The 18218-nt window shown below is 52.6% G+C and overlaps 1 protein-coding gene across 1 annotated transcript in view; it reads right to left on the bottom strand.

The window, feature by feature from the left end:
* Window positions 1–5682: 5682 nt before the first annotated feature.
* Window positions 5683–18218, bottom strand: part of JPH3 (junctophilin 3) — a 46768-nt gene continuing 34232 nt past the window's right edge. Inside the window, exons 4-5 of the mRNA XM_032195539.1 lie at window positions 15096–16012; window positions 5683–6844 (exon numbers count right to left, since the gene is read on the bottom strand). Of these exons, the coding sequence (XP_032051430.1) occupies window positions 6764–6844; window positions 15096–16012 (998 nt within the window). The 3' untranslated portion in view covers window positions 5683–6763. The remainder of the gene's footprint in view (window positions 6845–15095; window positions 16013–18218) is intronic.

Genomic DNA, 18218 nt, shown 5'->3' with positions numbered 1-18218 from the left:
CCCTCTGTGAAATATGCAGGTAGTGGTAATAAGATGCACCAGCAGCCTTGAGGTGTGGCTGCACCGTCTGGAGAAACCTGGGAATCCTTCCATAGGTTGTCTGTATGAGAGCCACTGTAAATCCTGATGGAAATTACAGAAGTGTCTTGCTTTCTAGCATTAGCTGTAACAGGTTTTTCTTTTGCTTGTGGAATCCCCCACTTCAGTTTCTCACGTTAGCCAAGAAGCAGTTGTCCTACAAGTAAACCCTTTACGACCAGTGAAACGTCCTGCCTTGAGACCTGATATTATTTTGAGGCCAGGAGGAAGTGGGCTCACACTCCACGGATTTTTTCATCCCTTCTTCCTTGACTCAGCCCTTCTCAAAGCATCTCTCTCTTTGCAGCAGAGCTGTGCCATTCGCCCATAGAGACAACAGATGGGATACGAGCGTGTCTGTTGCAGCAGGCAAGTGATGACTTAAGTTGACACCAGAAGGCACTGGCTGTCCTTGTGCAGAGAAATCCAGGGTGCCATGGGTATTCTTTTAGCAGGGGCATCACCAGGGAGCCAGCTCTCAGGAGAGCAGTACTAGGTCCTACATGGCTAATTAGAATGTAATAAAGACTAAGTAGAGCAGGCTGCCATGTGATTTAATTGTCAAGGTAAAAACATGTTTGATAGGGAGGAGCCTTGCATAAAAAAAAATAATGGGAGAGGTGCAAACAACTCATTTATAACTTAAGAAAGAATCTGTAGTGCTCACTTGGCTGACTGCATCTTTGTGTGTGTGACATCCATGGGTTTCTGTGCAAAGTTTTCGGGAATCTGCCACTGAGTTGCATTTGCTGATTTTTTTCCTTTCCTCTCTTGTTTGAAAATAGTGGGTTTAAAATCACAGCATCTGCGCACAGGGCTGCAGTCCAAAGGCCCCACCAGAGAAAGGAATGTGCACTTTTTGCCAGATCTACTTCATAATTTTTTTTCCCCCTTTTGATTATTTCTAATACAGATACATGCCTGGAAAGAATTTTTCTCCTTCGCTGAAACCTGGTAGCGCTGTGCCAGGGCTGAAGAATAGTTCTGAACACTGCTACTGCTACTGCAGCCACGGGGAAAAAATTCTCCCTCTGCCCTTCTCCAGTACAGAGAGTTGGATGAGGGAAGCAGATGCATCAGACGAGCTGCAGTCTGTGCAGCGATAGTCTGAGGTTTTTCCTTTCATCTTTTGCTCAAGGGCTCTGGAACGTAGTCCTGGTTGTGCTCAGTGCCAAGCTAAGGATGACTGGGGAAGGCACAGAGTGGAAGTGACAGGCTCCCGAGGAACAGGAGGCAGGTTGGGCCAGCTGTCCTGCTCCCTGCACACCACTGGCCTCGCAGAGCACAAGGAGAAGAGGCTTTAGGGTGGCTTGGAGGGGAGATGTTGGCTTCCTGGGGCTGTCGTGGCTGAGCAGTGAGATTGGGCTGACCCAGGAGTGCAGCTGGGTTCAGTTTCTCCTGGTTCTGGGGTTTTCTCACAGCACAGGTGGAGGTTGGTCATGCAGCCTGGTGCAGGAGGTGCTGGTGGCCATCCTTAGGCTGCGTGACGGGAGGATGCTGGCCCGGCCTGAAAATTGAGGCTCAGTTGTCATTTCTGACAAAATGAGCCTGTAGCGCCGTAATTGGAACAGCCTGCGTGGGGACTGAATCCCACACAGCGTCCGCTCTCTCTGGAGCATTTGCAGCCGTTGGACTTGAGACAGAAATTAATTCTGGTGCATCTGCAGCCACTGCTCAGCAGAACAGATGAGACAAATGCAGCACTCCCTTGGAGCTGTGCAGCCAGCGACAGCCGCAAGATGTCTGGGCACGCTGGCCCATCTCGTGCTGGTGTAACCGTGGAAGCCTTGGAAGCTGTCACGTGTTGATTCAGCAAATAAAACCTCTGATAAAAGGTAAAAGACTTCCATGGTGGAAATCTAAGTAGGGAAACCTGATTATTACTACCATCCTAAGTGCCTACAGGGGAGGCTCTGCCCTGGACTTAAATTTAAGCTATGATGCTTTGATACCAAGCTGTAATGGTACTTCGGTCTTCTGGACATTGACTGAGAGTCCACCGAAGCCTGTTGCTGGGTCAGATAGCCAGTAATTTTTCATATATTAGGACCAAAGGTACCTTAAAGAAGGAGGGAAGTATTCTGCAGGCGAGCATCAGTGAAATGACTTGCCTAAAATGATACCCAAGGGAAGGGCTGGGCCTAGAACTTGGTGGAAAACGAGGAGCTGAGAAACTCCAGCAGTGTCTGTCATAGGAATAGTTATTCTTGTCTGATATGTGCAAAGAACAGCTTGTGCCTTTTTTTTTTTTTTTTTTTTTTTTTATAAATGTATGAACACCCAGATAAAATTCAATTATTCCTTTGGCATCCTTCAGAGCATTACATTTGCCCGCCTTGTTGTAAAGGGGTGAAGACGTAAACATTTACATAGCAAAGAGAGATCTCAATTTATTATATCTGGAAACAATTTTTTTTTTTTTTTTTCAGCCAAAAGAAGGCTGAAAGTTATTTTTTTTACCTTTTTGAGGAAACTATTCAGTAATTCCTTTTCTTTTGGGCCACACGCATCCTGTAACTGCATTGTAAGTGACACAGTGAAATCAGATTTTTCTATCCCATTTACATGCACAGCTAGAAAGGAGAAACGAGAACGGGGAGAGTGCCAGCTGGAATGCATTTTACTTCAGGAGCTGCACAGCAAAGGCTGAAGGAGAAGGTGAGTGGTTTCACGTCTAGCTCAAGCTCAGCTCACAGCACATGGGATTGCTTCTCCCCACATCAGTGTGGGTGTGGAAGCACATGAACCTTGCTGTGGCGTGTGCCAGGGAGCAGCCAGGGTAACTGGGCTGGCCCAGAGGTGTGAATACTCTTTGTAGGTGTGAAGTGGGACAGGGAACACTGCAAGAGATTTGACTTCTGCTGGGAACCAGCTCTTGGGCCAACAGCTGCAGCATCCTTCACCAGGAACCCAGGGTGACTTCGCGTGATGGGCGACCAAGAAAAGAGCTTGGGGTCGTGGTCTGTGCTGAAGGGGCTGAGGAGCAGTGCTGTAGCTTAAACAGGTAATTCTCACAGCTTGCCCTTCTGACAAGACCTGGGACCTGACACCAAAATACAGCTGCTGCTGGGGCGGGTGGTGGCTGCTTTTCTGCAGGAAGGAAGGGGCTGGGTGTTGGGGTCCTCGCCCTGTTAAAAGAAGTGAGCCTGGCAGGGAGCCCGAGTCCTGCTAGGCTCAGTGCTGTTAATGGGGTACCCAAACTGGGGCTGGAAGGCAGATGACAGCCAACGACAGTTCTAAAAAATTCCTACTTTTCCTCGTTTAACTTGCCAAAGCCTGTCAGGACATCCCAATAGTCCATGGATTTCAATTAAGCCCTTCATCATCAACACAACATTATTTTTCCTCTCTTTTTGTCGCAGCCTCGAGTTACTTATTTTTTTTTCTTTTTGCAGTACCAAGGCTTTATAACTCAGCACAAGAGAACTAGCTGCAGCAACAGCTCACTATTTCTGCAAGATCAGGCCCAGGAGGCTCACCGCTCGCAGCAGCCAGGGCTCGGGTGCAAGCGAAGCAGCCGCCAGATGGGCTGGTGAGAAACCAACGTGCAGGTGGGCAGAGGGGCTTTGTTCCTCCCTTCTTGCTTTCCCCAAAGCTGTGGTGTCAAACCAGCTTGTTCACAGGGGTGTCCTGGCTGGAGGGTCCCCACGAGGGACGTGCAGCCCTCGTGTCAGCTCCTGCACTCAGCACAGGGCAGGAGGAGCAGCTGGTGGGCTGCTTCCTCCAGCCCCTCCGCTGCAGGAGCATAAAATCACCGCCGCAGCCTACAACAGGAGATAAACCTTCAGCTGTTCCCGTGCATCTGCTGGCATGGACATAAAACAGCAGGGATGGACACTTTGCACAGATTTATACGCCACAGTGACGGATGTTTTAATGTGCCTTAGGTAGATATGCGTGAGTCCGGGGCTCATAAGACAGGGAAATATGCTGAATTACCTCTCTCCCCGGGCTACTTCTCAAGAATATTTCTGGCCTTGGGCAAATGTGAAAAACCCAGGACTAAGATAAATTGCTTGGCTCCCCGTGATTAATAAAGGTGCTGTTATTTTTAAACACATGATGTGGGAGCCAATTAATATTAGTCTTCGGCTATCTCTCATGCTGAACAGGCCTCAGCTCGACCAAGGATTTATCCCAAGGAATAAAGAGATGAAAAATTCGTTTGCTGTGCTGTGTCTGCACATAACTGCTGGTACGTGGGCAAGAGCAGGAGTAACTAGTTGGCCACCAGTATGAAAAAGTTAGCCGTGAAATCCCCAGTACCTGTCCTTGATTGATAACGAGAGGCGTTGATAATTGATAATGAGACACATCTAAATATCATACCATGTTTGCATGTAGCTATTCAACCTGCTCCTGGCAGGACTGTTGTGTCATGCAGTCAACCAAAATGCACAAAAAACCTTCTCCAGAGTCGTAATGAAGACCTGAGACCAAAATTACAGAACACATTGCAGAGCTCCTGGGGCTGCAGCCCCACTGTGGCATTATTGGGTTCATCTCAGGCACACAGCAACCATTCGAGAGCATAAAAAGGTGACTGAGGACCAAAACAGAAACACCAAAAAAAATCAATGAGGTACCAAGAGGATGGAGACTTATCATGGAGTGACAGGAGGTACATTGGTGGCATCTGCCCTGTCCACCCATAGCCCTCTGCCTGCAAGGGGAAGGAAGAAAAACTGCGACAGGGAGGGAGAAAGACCATGTAAGGCAAAGAACTGAATTTAACTGGCACATGCTCTAATCCTTAGTTTATTTCTGGTTAAAAATATAGCAATCCAGTGCAGTGTAATAAGAAATCTGCTGAAAAGGTAGCAGAGAAACAGCTAAAACAGAAGCAAAGCAAAGCTGAGGCCGCGTTCAGGGCTGATCCCACAGCTCTGGGTGGGAAATGCCGGGCAGGGTCCCCCCCACATCCCACCCCGCTGTGCAGGGGCTGCGTCCTGCTGCGGACCCCCGGCAGGGACACCCGGGGGGAATTTGGTCCCCAACACGAAGGGAGCAGCTCGCCGAGCTCCCAGGCAGGGCGAGACGGCGCTCGTGGTGCCAGGGCAGGGGAGAAAACCCTGCGGGAGGGTTGGGAAGGTGCCGGGACGCCGGCCGTAGGCGCCCCGGTGATTGGGACCAGAACAGCTCAGAACAGGGATACGGCATCTTTAATGAGTATGCATATTATCAGGGGGGAGACAGGGGAGGGGAGAAAATCAAGGCAGGCATATTACAAAGATGGTAGAAACGAACAAATTAAGTGACATAGAAAAAAAAAAAAAAAAAAAAAGAAAAGAATACATCCTTAGAGGCTGCCATTGCCAATGACGTTTGTTTTTTGTTTTTCCTTTTTTTTTCCTTTTTTTTCTTTTTTTTTTCTTTTTTTTTCTTTTTTTTTTTTTTTTTTACAGGGACATGTTGGAAGCTGGAATATACATCCTGCATTACAAAGTGCAAAATACTACATGCTCAGAGCCCAAGCATGATGTCTGAAACAGTCCACAGCAAGATGTAAGAGACAAACCCACCACCCTCTCCCTCCTCTCTGGGACATGCTCCAGTGCTCCTCCCCAGATGCCTTTTGAAAAACTTTTTTTTTTTAATTTATTATTTTTAAATCTTATTTCGCTTCGTTTTACGTTATACTAGGTGGGTCGGAATCGAGCCCTCTCTCCCCGCCAACCTGCTGCCTGGCACCTCTGTGCGTGGACGTGTTTTGGGATGGGATGCTCAGCGCGGAGCTGTGCTGCTCCTCGCGGGTCGGCGTGGGCTCGGGGTGGGGGGGGATCTGGGCACAAATTCTGACCCAGGAAAAAGTGAACAGAAAGCAGCCTGGGGTGGTTTTCCAGCCCTGCCGTGAGGGGGAGCAGCCCAGGAGGAGGATTGAAGGCAGGAGGGTGGTGGGGCCGCCGCTTGCACCTTCCCCCATTCCCCCCCTGCCCCATGGGGTTTTGCAGAACACCCCTCGCGGCTTGGTTTTAAAAACAAATAAAATGGGGCCGGGCGCCCTCCTCCCGTCCATGACATCCAGGCAGGGCTCGTGCCTTCCCCGCGCTCCTTCTTGCCTCCTTCTTCCACCGACTCTTCTCCATTCGTGACGGGAGGAGGGAAGAAAAGCACCGGCTGCCTGATTTTGCTTTTCTCTCCCATTTACTTTAATCGTTAAAGCTGTTGTGGATTTCCCTGGGATGCTCAGCCTGGAGCATCCCAGGACCCGTACACACGTGACACGAAATCTCCCCACGGTCCCCTCGTCTAGTCTCCGTTTTGGGTTGGTTGCCGTTGTTACAAATATATTGTTATCATTTTTTTTTTTTTTGGGGGGGTGAGGGGAAGGGAAATGAGGTTTTATTTTGTTGGGATTCCTTCTCATCCTTTCCAGTGTTGGGGGGGCAGAGTGTTGATAGCATTTTGCCATGCCACACAGCATAGTGTTATACAAGCAAAGAATTTTGGCTAAAATCCAAAAAACATTACCCAGGAAAAAAGGCAAACTGTGAGTGAGACTCGATCGTTTGTTGTTCTTCTGTGAAAAGACTTGGAAATCGTCGTAGGACAGTTCGAGTTATGATTTTTTTCCCTTTTTTTTTTTGTTGTTGTTTGGTTTTATGTTTTTGTTTTTTTTTTTTTTTTTTGTTTTTCCCCCATTCATACATGTAACTGTTATTTTTGCAAACAAGACAGTCTTGAGTTAGATGAAAAAGTTAATAAACAAAATGGCGACTCCGATATTTAGTAAGATCACCATGACTACCAGAATGGGAGCTGAGCCCTGCAAGAGAAAGAGAAGGAGACGAGTTAGGAGGTGCCCTGAAGGTCTGCCCACGGCCGGGGATGTGCACCCCATAGCGCCTGACCCCAAAGCACCTGCAGGGCCTCGGGGCCACTACTGGGGCAGATGCTGGTGCCACGCATTAGCCAAAGTGGGGTGGGGGTCCCCATGTGAGCTCCGGACCCCCTGCCTGCCAGGCAGACCCCCGGACCTACACCCACCGCATCCATCCAGTGAGACAGCTCGTGGAGGCCCCCATGTCGTGCACATGGGAAATCTGGCCTTAATTAATGGCCAAAATCGCTTGCTTAGCCGAGGTGGTCAACGAAAAGAAAAAGTAATAATAATATGGGATTTGATGGTTCCTTGGGGATGGTTTGGAGGTGGCTCCAAAGGACCCTTTCCAATAAATGTGATTGATTGAGCAGGAAACCTGCTGATGGCAAAGGGAGACCACTGGCAGTCCCCTTTAAGGCAACGTTTCAGTACATTTTAGGATATTTTGTAACTTTTTCTGAGGTTGATACGGACCAAATTCCACTCTTGGGGTCTACATGGGAAACATCCCAGCAAGGCGTCGGTGTGGGAGCACCTGCCTGTGGCAGACACAGAATCACCTAGGTTGGAAAAGACCTCCAGGATCGCCTAGTCCAACCTCTGACCTAACACTAAACCTCCCCTAAACCACATCGCCAAGCTTGTGATACCTTTCTGCCCTGGCATTATCTCACCCAACATTATCCAGTTCCCTGCGGGCTGCTTCCCTGAGCTCCCATCGCAGCTGATGAGGATGTGCTGGACCCCCGGACCCCCTGAGCACCCCAGGAATGATGGAAACCACCACGCAGCGCCAGGATTGCAGAAAACACCCACCCTGCCCTAAAACATTTGCTGTCCTAAAGCGTCGACGTGGCTCACGGCGGGGTGAGCGTGCAGGTAGGTGGCAGCTATTTCTTGGCACAGCTGGGATCCTCGGCTATTCCCCCTGCCATGGAGCTGTGCCAGCCTTAACCCCCTGCAATGGTGCTCAGCACCTCGCTCCTGCCCTGCGCCTCTTGTTTTTTTTTTTGGGGGGGTAGCAGGGTGGGTGATCTTTGCGAGCCAGTCCTTGCGCCAGCCTGCAGCGCTGCTGGAAATTAAAAAAAATAATAATAAAAAAGAAGGGATCCTTGCTGGCCGGGGCTGGTTTCTGCTCTGAGCAGGCTGATTCAGTTCGCATTTGGGAGTGGGTGGGAGCGCGGATGCTGGAGCTTGCTGGCAAGGCATATTTGTAGCTTAGCAACAGGGTCAGGGGAAGCCAACCAAACGCGGGGATTGCAGGGAGCTGCTCCTGGCAGCCAGGTATCCACGCCTGGCTGCTTCCAGCAAACCTCTCCGCCTGCACCACGCCAAGCCTTTCCAAGGCAGAAAGCACCCCCCTGCTGCCACTCCTCCCCTCCTCCCCAGCCCCAGGGTTGCCAAGCGCTGCGATGCGCTCTGTTATTTACTTTCGGGGGGGTTTTAGCTTCATTTCAGAAGATTAGCGGGTTTTACGATTTTTGAGCCCGTGTTAATGCAATACCAGATTGCGAGCGATTATCGCTGTCATTGTTTCTGTTGGCAGGGCACCGCCGAGGCACAAAAGGCGTTTGGTTCCTTCCACCTCGCAGCCAGGGGAGGACGGAGCTGCTCTCGTCCTTCCATCAGCCTCGGTCCACTCGCAGCTTGATTTCCCCTGCCCAAGAGGCAGTGACCATTTCTGGCCTTGCTCTGCTCTGACACTTAATGGTCTCAGTAACAAGCAGCACACAAACTTATCCACCAGCTGGCACGAGCCTGGGATGCTCTGGAGGTTGTTACAGGGCTGGATGCCCTCTAATTCCCTGGCATTTGAGCTTTGCCCTCACAAACACAGACGCTTTGGGATGGACCTGCAGGCCTGACCAAGATCACAACCCTTTGGTACCTGTGGGTGGTGATGGGGTGGGATTTATACACCGATTTATACGCCAAAATTGTGCCCTCAGCCAGAAAAATAGGGGAGTCAACAAACCGAGCACCGTGCGCACGCTCACAGCAACTGGGTTCCCATGCAGCTGGTCATATAAACAGCTTTGGGCCTCTGAAGCTTCTGGTTTAGATCCAGTTACGAATCCTGCTGCACTTCTTGGTGCTTAGGTCTGGCTTATTTCTGACTCGTAAGGTCTCTGTGCCTTCACCTCTGCTCAGAGCAACGCCTGCCCTTCTCCCCTTTGATGGCAAGGCTGTCCTGGGACATGTCACCGGCTCCCAACAAGGGATTTCTGCTTGGTGTCCGTGCAGAAGACGAATCCCTTCTGCTTTTCTGCTTTGGCAGAGGGCTTCTGCTGAGCCCAGCCCTGCAAGAGGTCAGCGAGCTGCCTTTTCCTGGAGCTGCAGCCAGCGCTTTGGACCTCACAACCCTTACAATGCTATGCCACCTACAAGCCACCGACATACAGGAATGAGAGAAATCGCCCTTGATTTGCAACTTTGCACGCTGCTTTCATAGCTCAGGGGTGCTTTACCTCATCTTTGGCCTCCTTGAGCCCCAGAGGAGCCCAGAGAAAACCCCGAGGCCAGCGGCATCGCAGGTTCTGGGCTGCTGGAGGTTGAGCTCCTTTTCCCAACCTGAAGTTCGTGTGCCACAGACAGCAAGCAGCCTGCAAAACTTTCCTTTTTTCCTCCTTCATTCATTATTTTTGTTGAAGATACAGCACCTTTTTTAGCCAGGAGCTGCTGGGGGCTGTACAGCCAGCCCTGCGTGCCGTGCAGGAGCTGGAGCACAGCACCGAGATGCTGCCCATTTCCCAAACAGAGCCTTCAGGGCCAGATCCTGCCTTCCCAGCCCGCAGGTATCGTCCTCTCACCCAATTTTAGCTCCTAAACCTTACATATCCAGGCTATGCTAACCCTCGAGGCTGTCTGTAGAGTGACCTGAGACGAATTCCACCCAGCACGGTGACCAGCCTGGCTCGGGGAAAGGAAAATTAAACCCAGCTCGGGTGGGCTGGGATTTTAGTTTATTTTGTAATAAGCTCCCTGGGCTCCTCTGCAGGATGGGTGAGGTACACCAGAACCCACAAGGTGATGGGGTGCTTCTGGACAAATGGGGATAACCTCCAAGGACTCCGAGATTTTCTCCAAAGTTGAAAGACCTGGAACACAGATCCAGAGCCGTGGAGACACTAAAATGTGAATAAGCCTTCGTCACGGCACAGCAGTAGTAGCGGTGCTCATCGCCGTGGAAGTAACGAGTGAGAAGCATCCCAGCGAAGCGGTGTGAGCTTTCCCAAGGTTTCCTTCAGCCTCTCATTTCTGGCACGCTTTTCGCAGCTCCGACTGCGGCTGCAGCTGAGCACCACCACCTCTGCCCCACCGTTTGGTTTGTTTGTGTTTCTTTTCTTTTTTTTTTCTTTTAACTGCTGTGTAGCAACTTGAGTCTGACTGGGAATACAGGGGACAGCTGGTTTACAAATAAAACTGTGGCATAATTAATTTAAGTATTAGCAATCCATTATTACCTGTTACTGCAGCTCTGTCTCTGCCATGGAAACCAGAGTGCAGGTTACCTAGGAATCCCTCTGGGATCTATTAAGTGTAATTACAAAGGACTGGGATCAGCAAAAAGTATACAGGCATTGTTTTCCAGGCTCAGCACTACGAAAGTGCTGAAAACTCCGCAGCTCCACGACATTTGTGCTGAATTGTCACACAATTGCCAGGAACAGGCTGCTGCGAATCGGTTAAGGAGCATTTATCAAGAGAAGCAGAAGGGACTGGCTTCGCCCTCTCCGATGTGTTGCTCGGGGGTCGACGGTTTTAAGGTTTTGGTTTTCTTTTGGCCAAAAGCTGGCAATGGAGCCCAACTTTCTCAAAGCTAGACGGCGGCGTGGGGCTGGGCTCAGAGCCCTAAAATGGATCCGGGATGACAAAGTCGGCGAGGGGCACCCTGCTGCTACATCAGAGGGCTCCTGAGATTAAACGGGCTGGAAAAGGATGCTGTCGAGCTCAGCCCTGCATTTCTCTCTGAGCATTATTTACCTTGTGTTGTTACGAGTAATGCCGTGATGTCTGCACATCAAGGAGAGCGGTTTCTGGTTATTATTTAAGAGGCAACGACCCCAAAACTCTTTGTGCACGTGGCAGCTCCTCCTGCACTCACTGCGGTCCCTGTGCTGGTGCCTCCCTGGGCAGGGCACCCATCTCCAAGGGGTGACAGCGATCAGGTGGTGGCAGGGCTGATATTCCTCCTAATTCCCTTGTAATTAAGCTTGTTTGTGTGTGTGTGCTGGGCCACAGCCACTCGGGATCGGGTTGTGAACCTGCTGTGAGTTTATTTAGACGAGGTGAGAGAAACAAGGAAAACCCAGGCACAGCTGTGTTAGGAGACCTGGGGAAGGCTCCTGATGGGGAAATAAAGGAAAAATCTGAAAGGGAAAGCCGGAGAGGACCACAGGGTTTAGTCCCAGGGATGCTAACCACAAAAGCACCCCCAGGCGCCTTTCCCAGGCTGGTCCACACGCAGACAGGACATGCACACAGCATCCCGAGATGCAGGTGAACTTTTGCACTCCGGAGCCTCTGGGCAGCTTATATTCAGCTGAAATTCAGGGATGGGATGGGGGTGAGGGGCGGGGGTCCCTGCCCAGCCCTTCCTTTGCTGCGCTGCTGCGGTGCCGGGGCTGTGCCGGGGCTGGCTCTTGGCAGAGTGCGGCGCTGGCTGCAGATTGGCTGCCTCCTCCTTGCTTTCCCCAGCGACAGGGAAACCTGCTCAGAATCTCTGGGTGGAAAATACACCCAACATGCAGACAGCAGGAGAGAAGATGCTGCAGCTCCCCGAGCCCCTCTCTGCCATCCCCGGCTGGCGCAGGGGGGTCTCTGCCACCCTTATCCCTGCAGAGGGCTTGCAAACTTCATTGCCAACCCCAACCCCGCAGCTGTTTCCTCTGGTTCTTTGCAGCAAACAGCTGAGAACGCTGAGATTTTATCCGGCAGCATGTGACAATGGAAGAAAATGCCGGGGGTGGCTGGGATTTTGGGCTGCTGTCGGGCTTTCTCGGTGGGATGAGACAGGGGGATTTTAAAGGGCCGAGTACAGAGCCTGCTCGCGTGCCCAGGGAGTTTTCCCATTGCCTTTAGCGAGACCACAGAGCATCCCTAGGAGTCTCCATCCGAATACCTGTGATTGCTCCTGAAACGAGGGCAGGCAGAGGAATCAGGCTCCGTGCGTGCCTGAGCGCTGCCCTTTCTCTCAGGCATGCTGGGGACCTGTGTGCCCAAAACACTTCTGTTCCTTTTTGGGAACTGCAGATGTTCAGCACCTGCAGGAAAGGGGCGACATGCTTTTTATCCCCAACCCTAAAAATACGACGTGCTTCGTGTTGATGGATAAAAGGGCTGCTGGCATTTTAGAAAGCCTCTTTCCCCTTCCAGCGGCTCAACAATTCCTTTTTTCCCTTCCTGTTTTAGATCATCTCAAAGGCTCTAGGAGGCTGTGAAGTGTTCAGACACAGGCCTGAGCTTTTTGCCTCGTGGTTCCTTAAGGCCAGAAAGGACGGTGATGTTCGCACGAGTCCCTTAATCCAACAACACCGACACTGGTCTGGGCACATTGCTTTCCGATTTCGTCTGCCCAAGCGATGACAATTGATGCGAGTTTGTTCTGTGCGCACAGGGGTCAGTGCACACGGAGACACGGAAAGATCAGGTGCCCTCGAGTGTGGTTTTAAAGCGTTGGTGTGACCGCAGCGCCGGCTTGCTGACCCTGAAACCCCACCGTCCCCTGACAGGAGCACCAAGCAGCACTGAATTTCATCAGCGTTATTGAGCAGCAGCCTCAAGAAATGACCTTTGTAAGAGGAGTCTTCAGTTAGTGATGAGCAGCCCCCATGGAGAGGGGCTCTGGGAGCTTCTTTTAAAGGGAGTGGTGAGAAATGACCGAGAAGACCAAGCTCCTGGAGCTCATATGGCAACCCTTTCTGGAGCGGCGCAGCTGCCCGGAGCTGAGAGGTGCCCTTTTGGGGAGCCTGGGAGCCGGGGGCTGTCTGTGTGCCTGAGGCAGGCGGGGAGCAGGGAGGAGAGGCTCCAGCATCCCTCCTGAGCGAGGCTTCGGGGAACACGGGGAGCCGTAGTTCTGCAAGAAAATATCCAGAGCACCAACGAGAGCCCCCTGGGTGCAGTGGTTTTCGCAGGATGGAGCCTTCCCCTCCTCTTCCTCAGGGATGTCTGCGCTCCCTGGAGGTAGAGGTGCTTGGTGGAAGGTGCAGGGGAGGTCACGGCGGTGCGCAGGAGGCTGGGACACGTTGGGTGGCACCTCCTGGTCCTCGCCCTGCTGGTGCCACTGCCCCCTCCCCGCCCAGCCGCTGGAGCAGCCCCCTGCTAGCGCAGCGCAACTCTTGCTAGAACAAATTGTTGCTGGCATTGTAGGTTATTTAAATCCACATATTATCTCTTCCTCTGTATTACATTAGCTTCCTCCCAAACCTTCGCCATCTGTTCCACCCTCGGTTATGAATGTGAGAAAACTGAACATGCTGCTTCGCCGCTACAGCACTTAAAAGGATGATGTGCAGCCTAATGGCTTTTCTGGGTGCTTTTACACGCAGCCTGTGCCCGTTTGGTGGTGTCCGGCGCCCGCTGGACGTAGCCATCAAGGAGATGTCACTTCAGTGGCTATTTTTCCAAAGCTGCAGCTGGCTGATGTGTGCAGGGGTCCCTCGGAGCTCTGGTTTCTCTCCGCCCCACCAAGATGTGTCCTGCGGTGCTGGTCCACCAGCAGACACCCTGCGTGCAGCGCTTGGTAAATGCTGTGTGGGTGCTTGCGAGCCTGCGCCGAAGCTTGCAGGATGAATAGGAAGCCAGCAAGCTACAGGGCTGCGTGTGGGGGTGATTTATCCACAGCCACAGCAGGGAAATTGTGGCAGCTCGGTAGCTGAGCCCTTCCTGCATCCCGGCTGCATCCCCCTTTTTCTGCTTCTCCCCCCCTGGCTGCAGGCACCCAGCACCTTTGCCCTGTGGGCAGCAGGGGGGGGATGCTGGAGATCTGGCAACAGCAAGCAGACGCTGCAGACCACCATGGCCAAACTTTTGGAGAGACCGATGAATATCGCCTTTTATCAGCCCTCTCAAACAGCCAAAATCTCCTTCTGCCACCCTGACAGGGTGAGGGGGCTGCTCTCAAGGCATCCTGCAATCACCATCAGCCTGGGCTGGGAAATTCGTGGAGCTCAGGCTCCTCCCGAGGCAGGGTCAGCTCCCTCCGAGTTGCACCTGAGCTGCAGATGTCCACGCCGTCTTTGCACCACCTCCTCCCTCCCAGGCAATTCATCCCAGCCCTCAGCTCTCCACTGATGGCTAATAGCTAACCACTGCCTCTAATGCTCGAATTTAAGCCCATTAATTCCCTTCATCAAGAACAGATTATTCCCTTCCACTTCGCAGCAGCTGTGTTACACGTTTGAAGATTGCTTTGTCTCCTCTTCTCTAGCCTGAACGACTCCAGCTCTGCCCAGCAGCCTGTTGTTCCTGTAAATCTCCAGCGAGCCCTCACCTCTCCCAAAATGAGGAGCCCTGAGTGCTCCTGCACCTGCTTCTGTGTTTCACAAAGGAAAGGAAGGCAGGCTGAGCCCAAGCCCTTTGCAATGTGCCCTGCTCCGTGACCACGGTACCCTCCTCCAGGTGGCTCAGGTCCCCAGCACGAGGTGGTGACAAGGCCACGGCATCAGTCACATAAAGGTGGAGAGATGGGGAGACGCCGCAGGTTGACACAATGCCTGTCTGCCAGGGTTTGAGCAGTGATCTCATGTCAAATTATGGGGTCGTGTCACATTATGGGGTCAAGTCACAATACTGGGTAATGTCACAATACTGGGTCACATCACAATACCGGGTCCTGTCACACTCTGGCCAGCGTGACACTCAGTTGCCATCACCCAGCCACAAGGAAGCATCACCAACCCCTCGCCTGCTCCCACCTTTCCCCCAGGCGAACACCCCAAGCCCTCCACCCCAATCCCCCACTGATAATCGCTGTCTCCCCCGAGACACTCTGCGCAGGACACCCCAAATCTCCTCCCAGCACACACTTCTATGCACCACAGGAGGAGGGAGGGGAGGCTCGAGGTGTAGACGGGGGCATTTTGGGGCTCAGTTGTGCCGGCAGTGCCACCTCCCTCTCCGCTCGCTGTGGTCCCACGACAGCTCAGCACCAGTTTTCCCAGCCAGCTTTCCACACACGGCTTTGCCTACTTACCGTACTGGATTTGAGCGCATCCCCATTGTCCTCTTCAGATTCTAGTGCAACAGGTAAGGATTTCTGTGGCGGGGAGAAGGTTAAGTCCCACCTTAGTAGCCGAGGCTCAGCTTTGTCCCCGAATCTCAGGTTTTCCAGTTTCTGCACCGTGGGCTCGGCGGAGGAAGCTGGCCTGAAATTCTCTTTGTTCTGGGACTTAGACCTCAGTCTCTGAACCCCGAAGCCCCGCTCTTCCCCGCGGTGGTCATCAGCCATGCTCCTGCAGGGTCCCCCTTTGCTATAGTGTCTTTTTTGGGTGTGAATCTCTTGCATATAAGAATCCATCCTCATGAGGGGCTTCATCTCCATCTCGTAATTGCTCATCTTCTCCTCGTCTAGCTCAAGCAGCTTGGAGCTCCCTGAGCTGTGGTTGTGGGACCTGTGGTGGGAAGTCCAAGAAACCGTGGCCGGGGAATCTGTCCACCTCTCTCTTTGCTTGTGGTTGGAGGCCGAGTGTTTGTGTCCTCCGCTCCGGCCTCTGTAGTCTTCGGGGACGGAGGCCGACCCCAGCTGGCCGCTGCGCAGCGCCCCGCTTCGCAGGCCGCGCGTCCCGCCGACCTTCTCTTCGCCCCAGCTGTTGGGGCGCAGGTAGTCCCCGCCGCGCCCCTCCAGCAGCATCTGGATCTCCCCACCCCGCTCTTCGTCCACCGAGACCTGCCGGGAGAAGTGCGCGCTCTTGTTCCTGCAGGAGCCCAGCGGCGGCGTGGACGAGGGGCTGGCGGGGAAGCTCTGCAGCGGGCTGTCCTCGGGGGTCAGGTCGGACGGCGTCGTCCCTTTCCTGTAGAGCTCGGGGCTCTCTTGCTGCAGCGGCGTGCCGGTGGAGAGGACCTCGATGTCGTCGCTCGAGTTCTGGCGCTTGGGCCGCTGGCATTCGAGCCCTTTTTCGGGGAGGAGTTGGGGGAAAAGAGAGAGAGAGAAGGGAAAGAGGATTATTTCTGTTCCGTGGGTGCCCGCCAGGTTTTTGGGGTCAAAGAGGGGGTCTGAGAGTGTTGGGTGGCAGGGGAACTGCAGGCTGGAGCAGGACATGCACTATGCACATCCTCCTGCTACAAGACCAAGGGAAAAGACTGCTAGCATTACACCAGACCCATTTACACCTGCAGAGTGGTTTGGCTTTGGCTGCAGGCATTGCAAAGCCTCTGGAGAGGGGGAGATGGCTTTGCCTTCTTTTCAGCTTCATTATGCACTAGGGTTGTGCTTCTCACCCTTTTACACCCCCCTGGCTCCACTATCCATTTCCAGCTGATGTAAACAGGCTCAACCATGCCTGCTCCTTTAGCACCCACAGTTTTCGCCTCTCTTGCTGCCCTCCATCCATCCACCATCCCTGCTCGCTTGGGGACATGTGCAGGCATTGCAAATAAAAGGACTCACAGCAGGCCAGCAGCCCCAGAGAGGTGGGAAGCTGCTTGCATGGTGCAGTCACTCCCTGGCACCCCAGGTCACCATTCTTGTGCTGTGCACAGCCCATTAACTCCAGTTCTGCTGAGGGGTTATGCCCCTGTCCACCGATGGTTTTCCCATCAGCTTGTTCCATCGGCTCAGTTTTCAGGCACAAGAGGTGAAGAAGGGGATTTTTTTTTCCATGTTTTCCCATGGGGATGCTCCCACATGGGCAGATGTGCTGTGTTGGTGGGTCCTCCAGTTAAGGAAAGAAAAAAAAGCACATCAACTAAAGCAGGACTGCCAACGCATGGGCAGCTTGTCCTTTTTGCCAGCACAGCCTTCCTGCCCCGTGCAGCTGAGCAGGGCATGGATATATCCCCCCTTGCTGGGCACCGTGGAGCCCATCCTGGTCCCTGCAGGCTGTGTGCGTGGTGGTAAGAGTGAGGACAGGAGCAAGGCAGTGTGCTCGGGGTGACACGAGTCCAATAACACCATCAGCCCTTAGTGCACCTCACTGAATGTACTCCGACCCCTCTGAGCCCAGGGAACACCACGGGGCTGCTCCCTGGGGAACGGGGATTTAGGGACGGGGACTTGAAGAGAGGCTGAGTGTCTCCTGCTGGAGGTGGTCAATGAGTGGGAGGCGTATTGTTCTCTGGACAATTAAAAAATCTGCATTGTATTAGTCCTTCGTGAGACATCAAATTATTTTGAAGGGGTGCAAGCTACCACTGGTTAAGCCTCTTTTCACCCTCTCAAGGCATAGCTGTTCCCAGCTAAAGCCATGCTAAATTATGTGAATAATTTGATAAATATATTAACTGCCTAATGCCCCTGAAATGCATCTAATTGCAATTGCTATGGCTAGACAAGAAATGAGTCTCAAAAAAAGGGAAGAACTCAATTTCTCACCGTGGTTTAAAAATAAATGCTCTGAAGTGCCTGCTCTAATCTCTCCGCTTCTGCCGAGCAATTTTCTCTAGTGCATCTTCTTGGGGAGCCGCTGGGACGTGCTGGCAGCGAGGGGCTGGATGTCCCCATCGGGGCACTCACAGGGGAGGCGAACAAGGAGCAAGGCTGCCTGGAAATTTCCCGTCGAAGCAGTTTTTCGATGGGAAACGGGGGCTTCCAATGGCCGGCGATGTGTTTTTGGATGATTTGCCACGGGAAATCCTGTCTGTGTTTTGGGACGGTGCTCAAATAGCTCGGCCCTTGTTTGTTCCCTGCGTGTCTGGATTTCCCAGGATTTATCTGGGCGCCCTGGGCACTCCTATTACCAGTGGGAAAATGCAATGAAGGAGAAGGGTGGAGCTCAGCCCCGCTGTTTTCATGCAGAATAACTCTCTGGGAGCTTTCTGGGGAAAATACAGGCAGGTGGGCTTGTGGCTGTTGTGGAGATGGTCCTGCTCCTGCCGTCCTCCTGGTTCACAGGTGGGAAACTGAGGCAGGGAGGGAATAAATGGCTACAGAGGAGAAAGCTGGTCGTATAGCTCAGATAAAGGCAGCTACTGAACGGGGCTCACCCAGAGCCGCCCTGCTCATCCCAGGCTTTGACTGATCTTCCCCTGTTTGGCTCTCTGGAGGTGCAGGGCCTTGAAAGCTTCCCACCAGCTCTGACCACCCCAAAGCCACCTTCTGATAGCACAGCCACCCCCAGCCTGGCCCCACCTCTGCTCCGTCCCCTTGGCACCAACCCCA

The sequence above is a fragment of the Aythya fuligula genome, chromosome 12, assembly GCF_009819795.1.
Source record: "Aythya fuligula isolate bAytFul2 chromosome 12, bAytFul2.pri, whole genome shotgun sequence".
In the NCBI taxonomy this organism is placed as follows: Eukaryota; Metazoa; Chordata; class Aves; order Anseriformes; family Anatidae; genus Aythya; species Aythya fuligula.
This window is presented reverse-complemented; position numbering and strand designations above follow the sequence as displayed.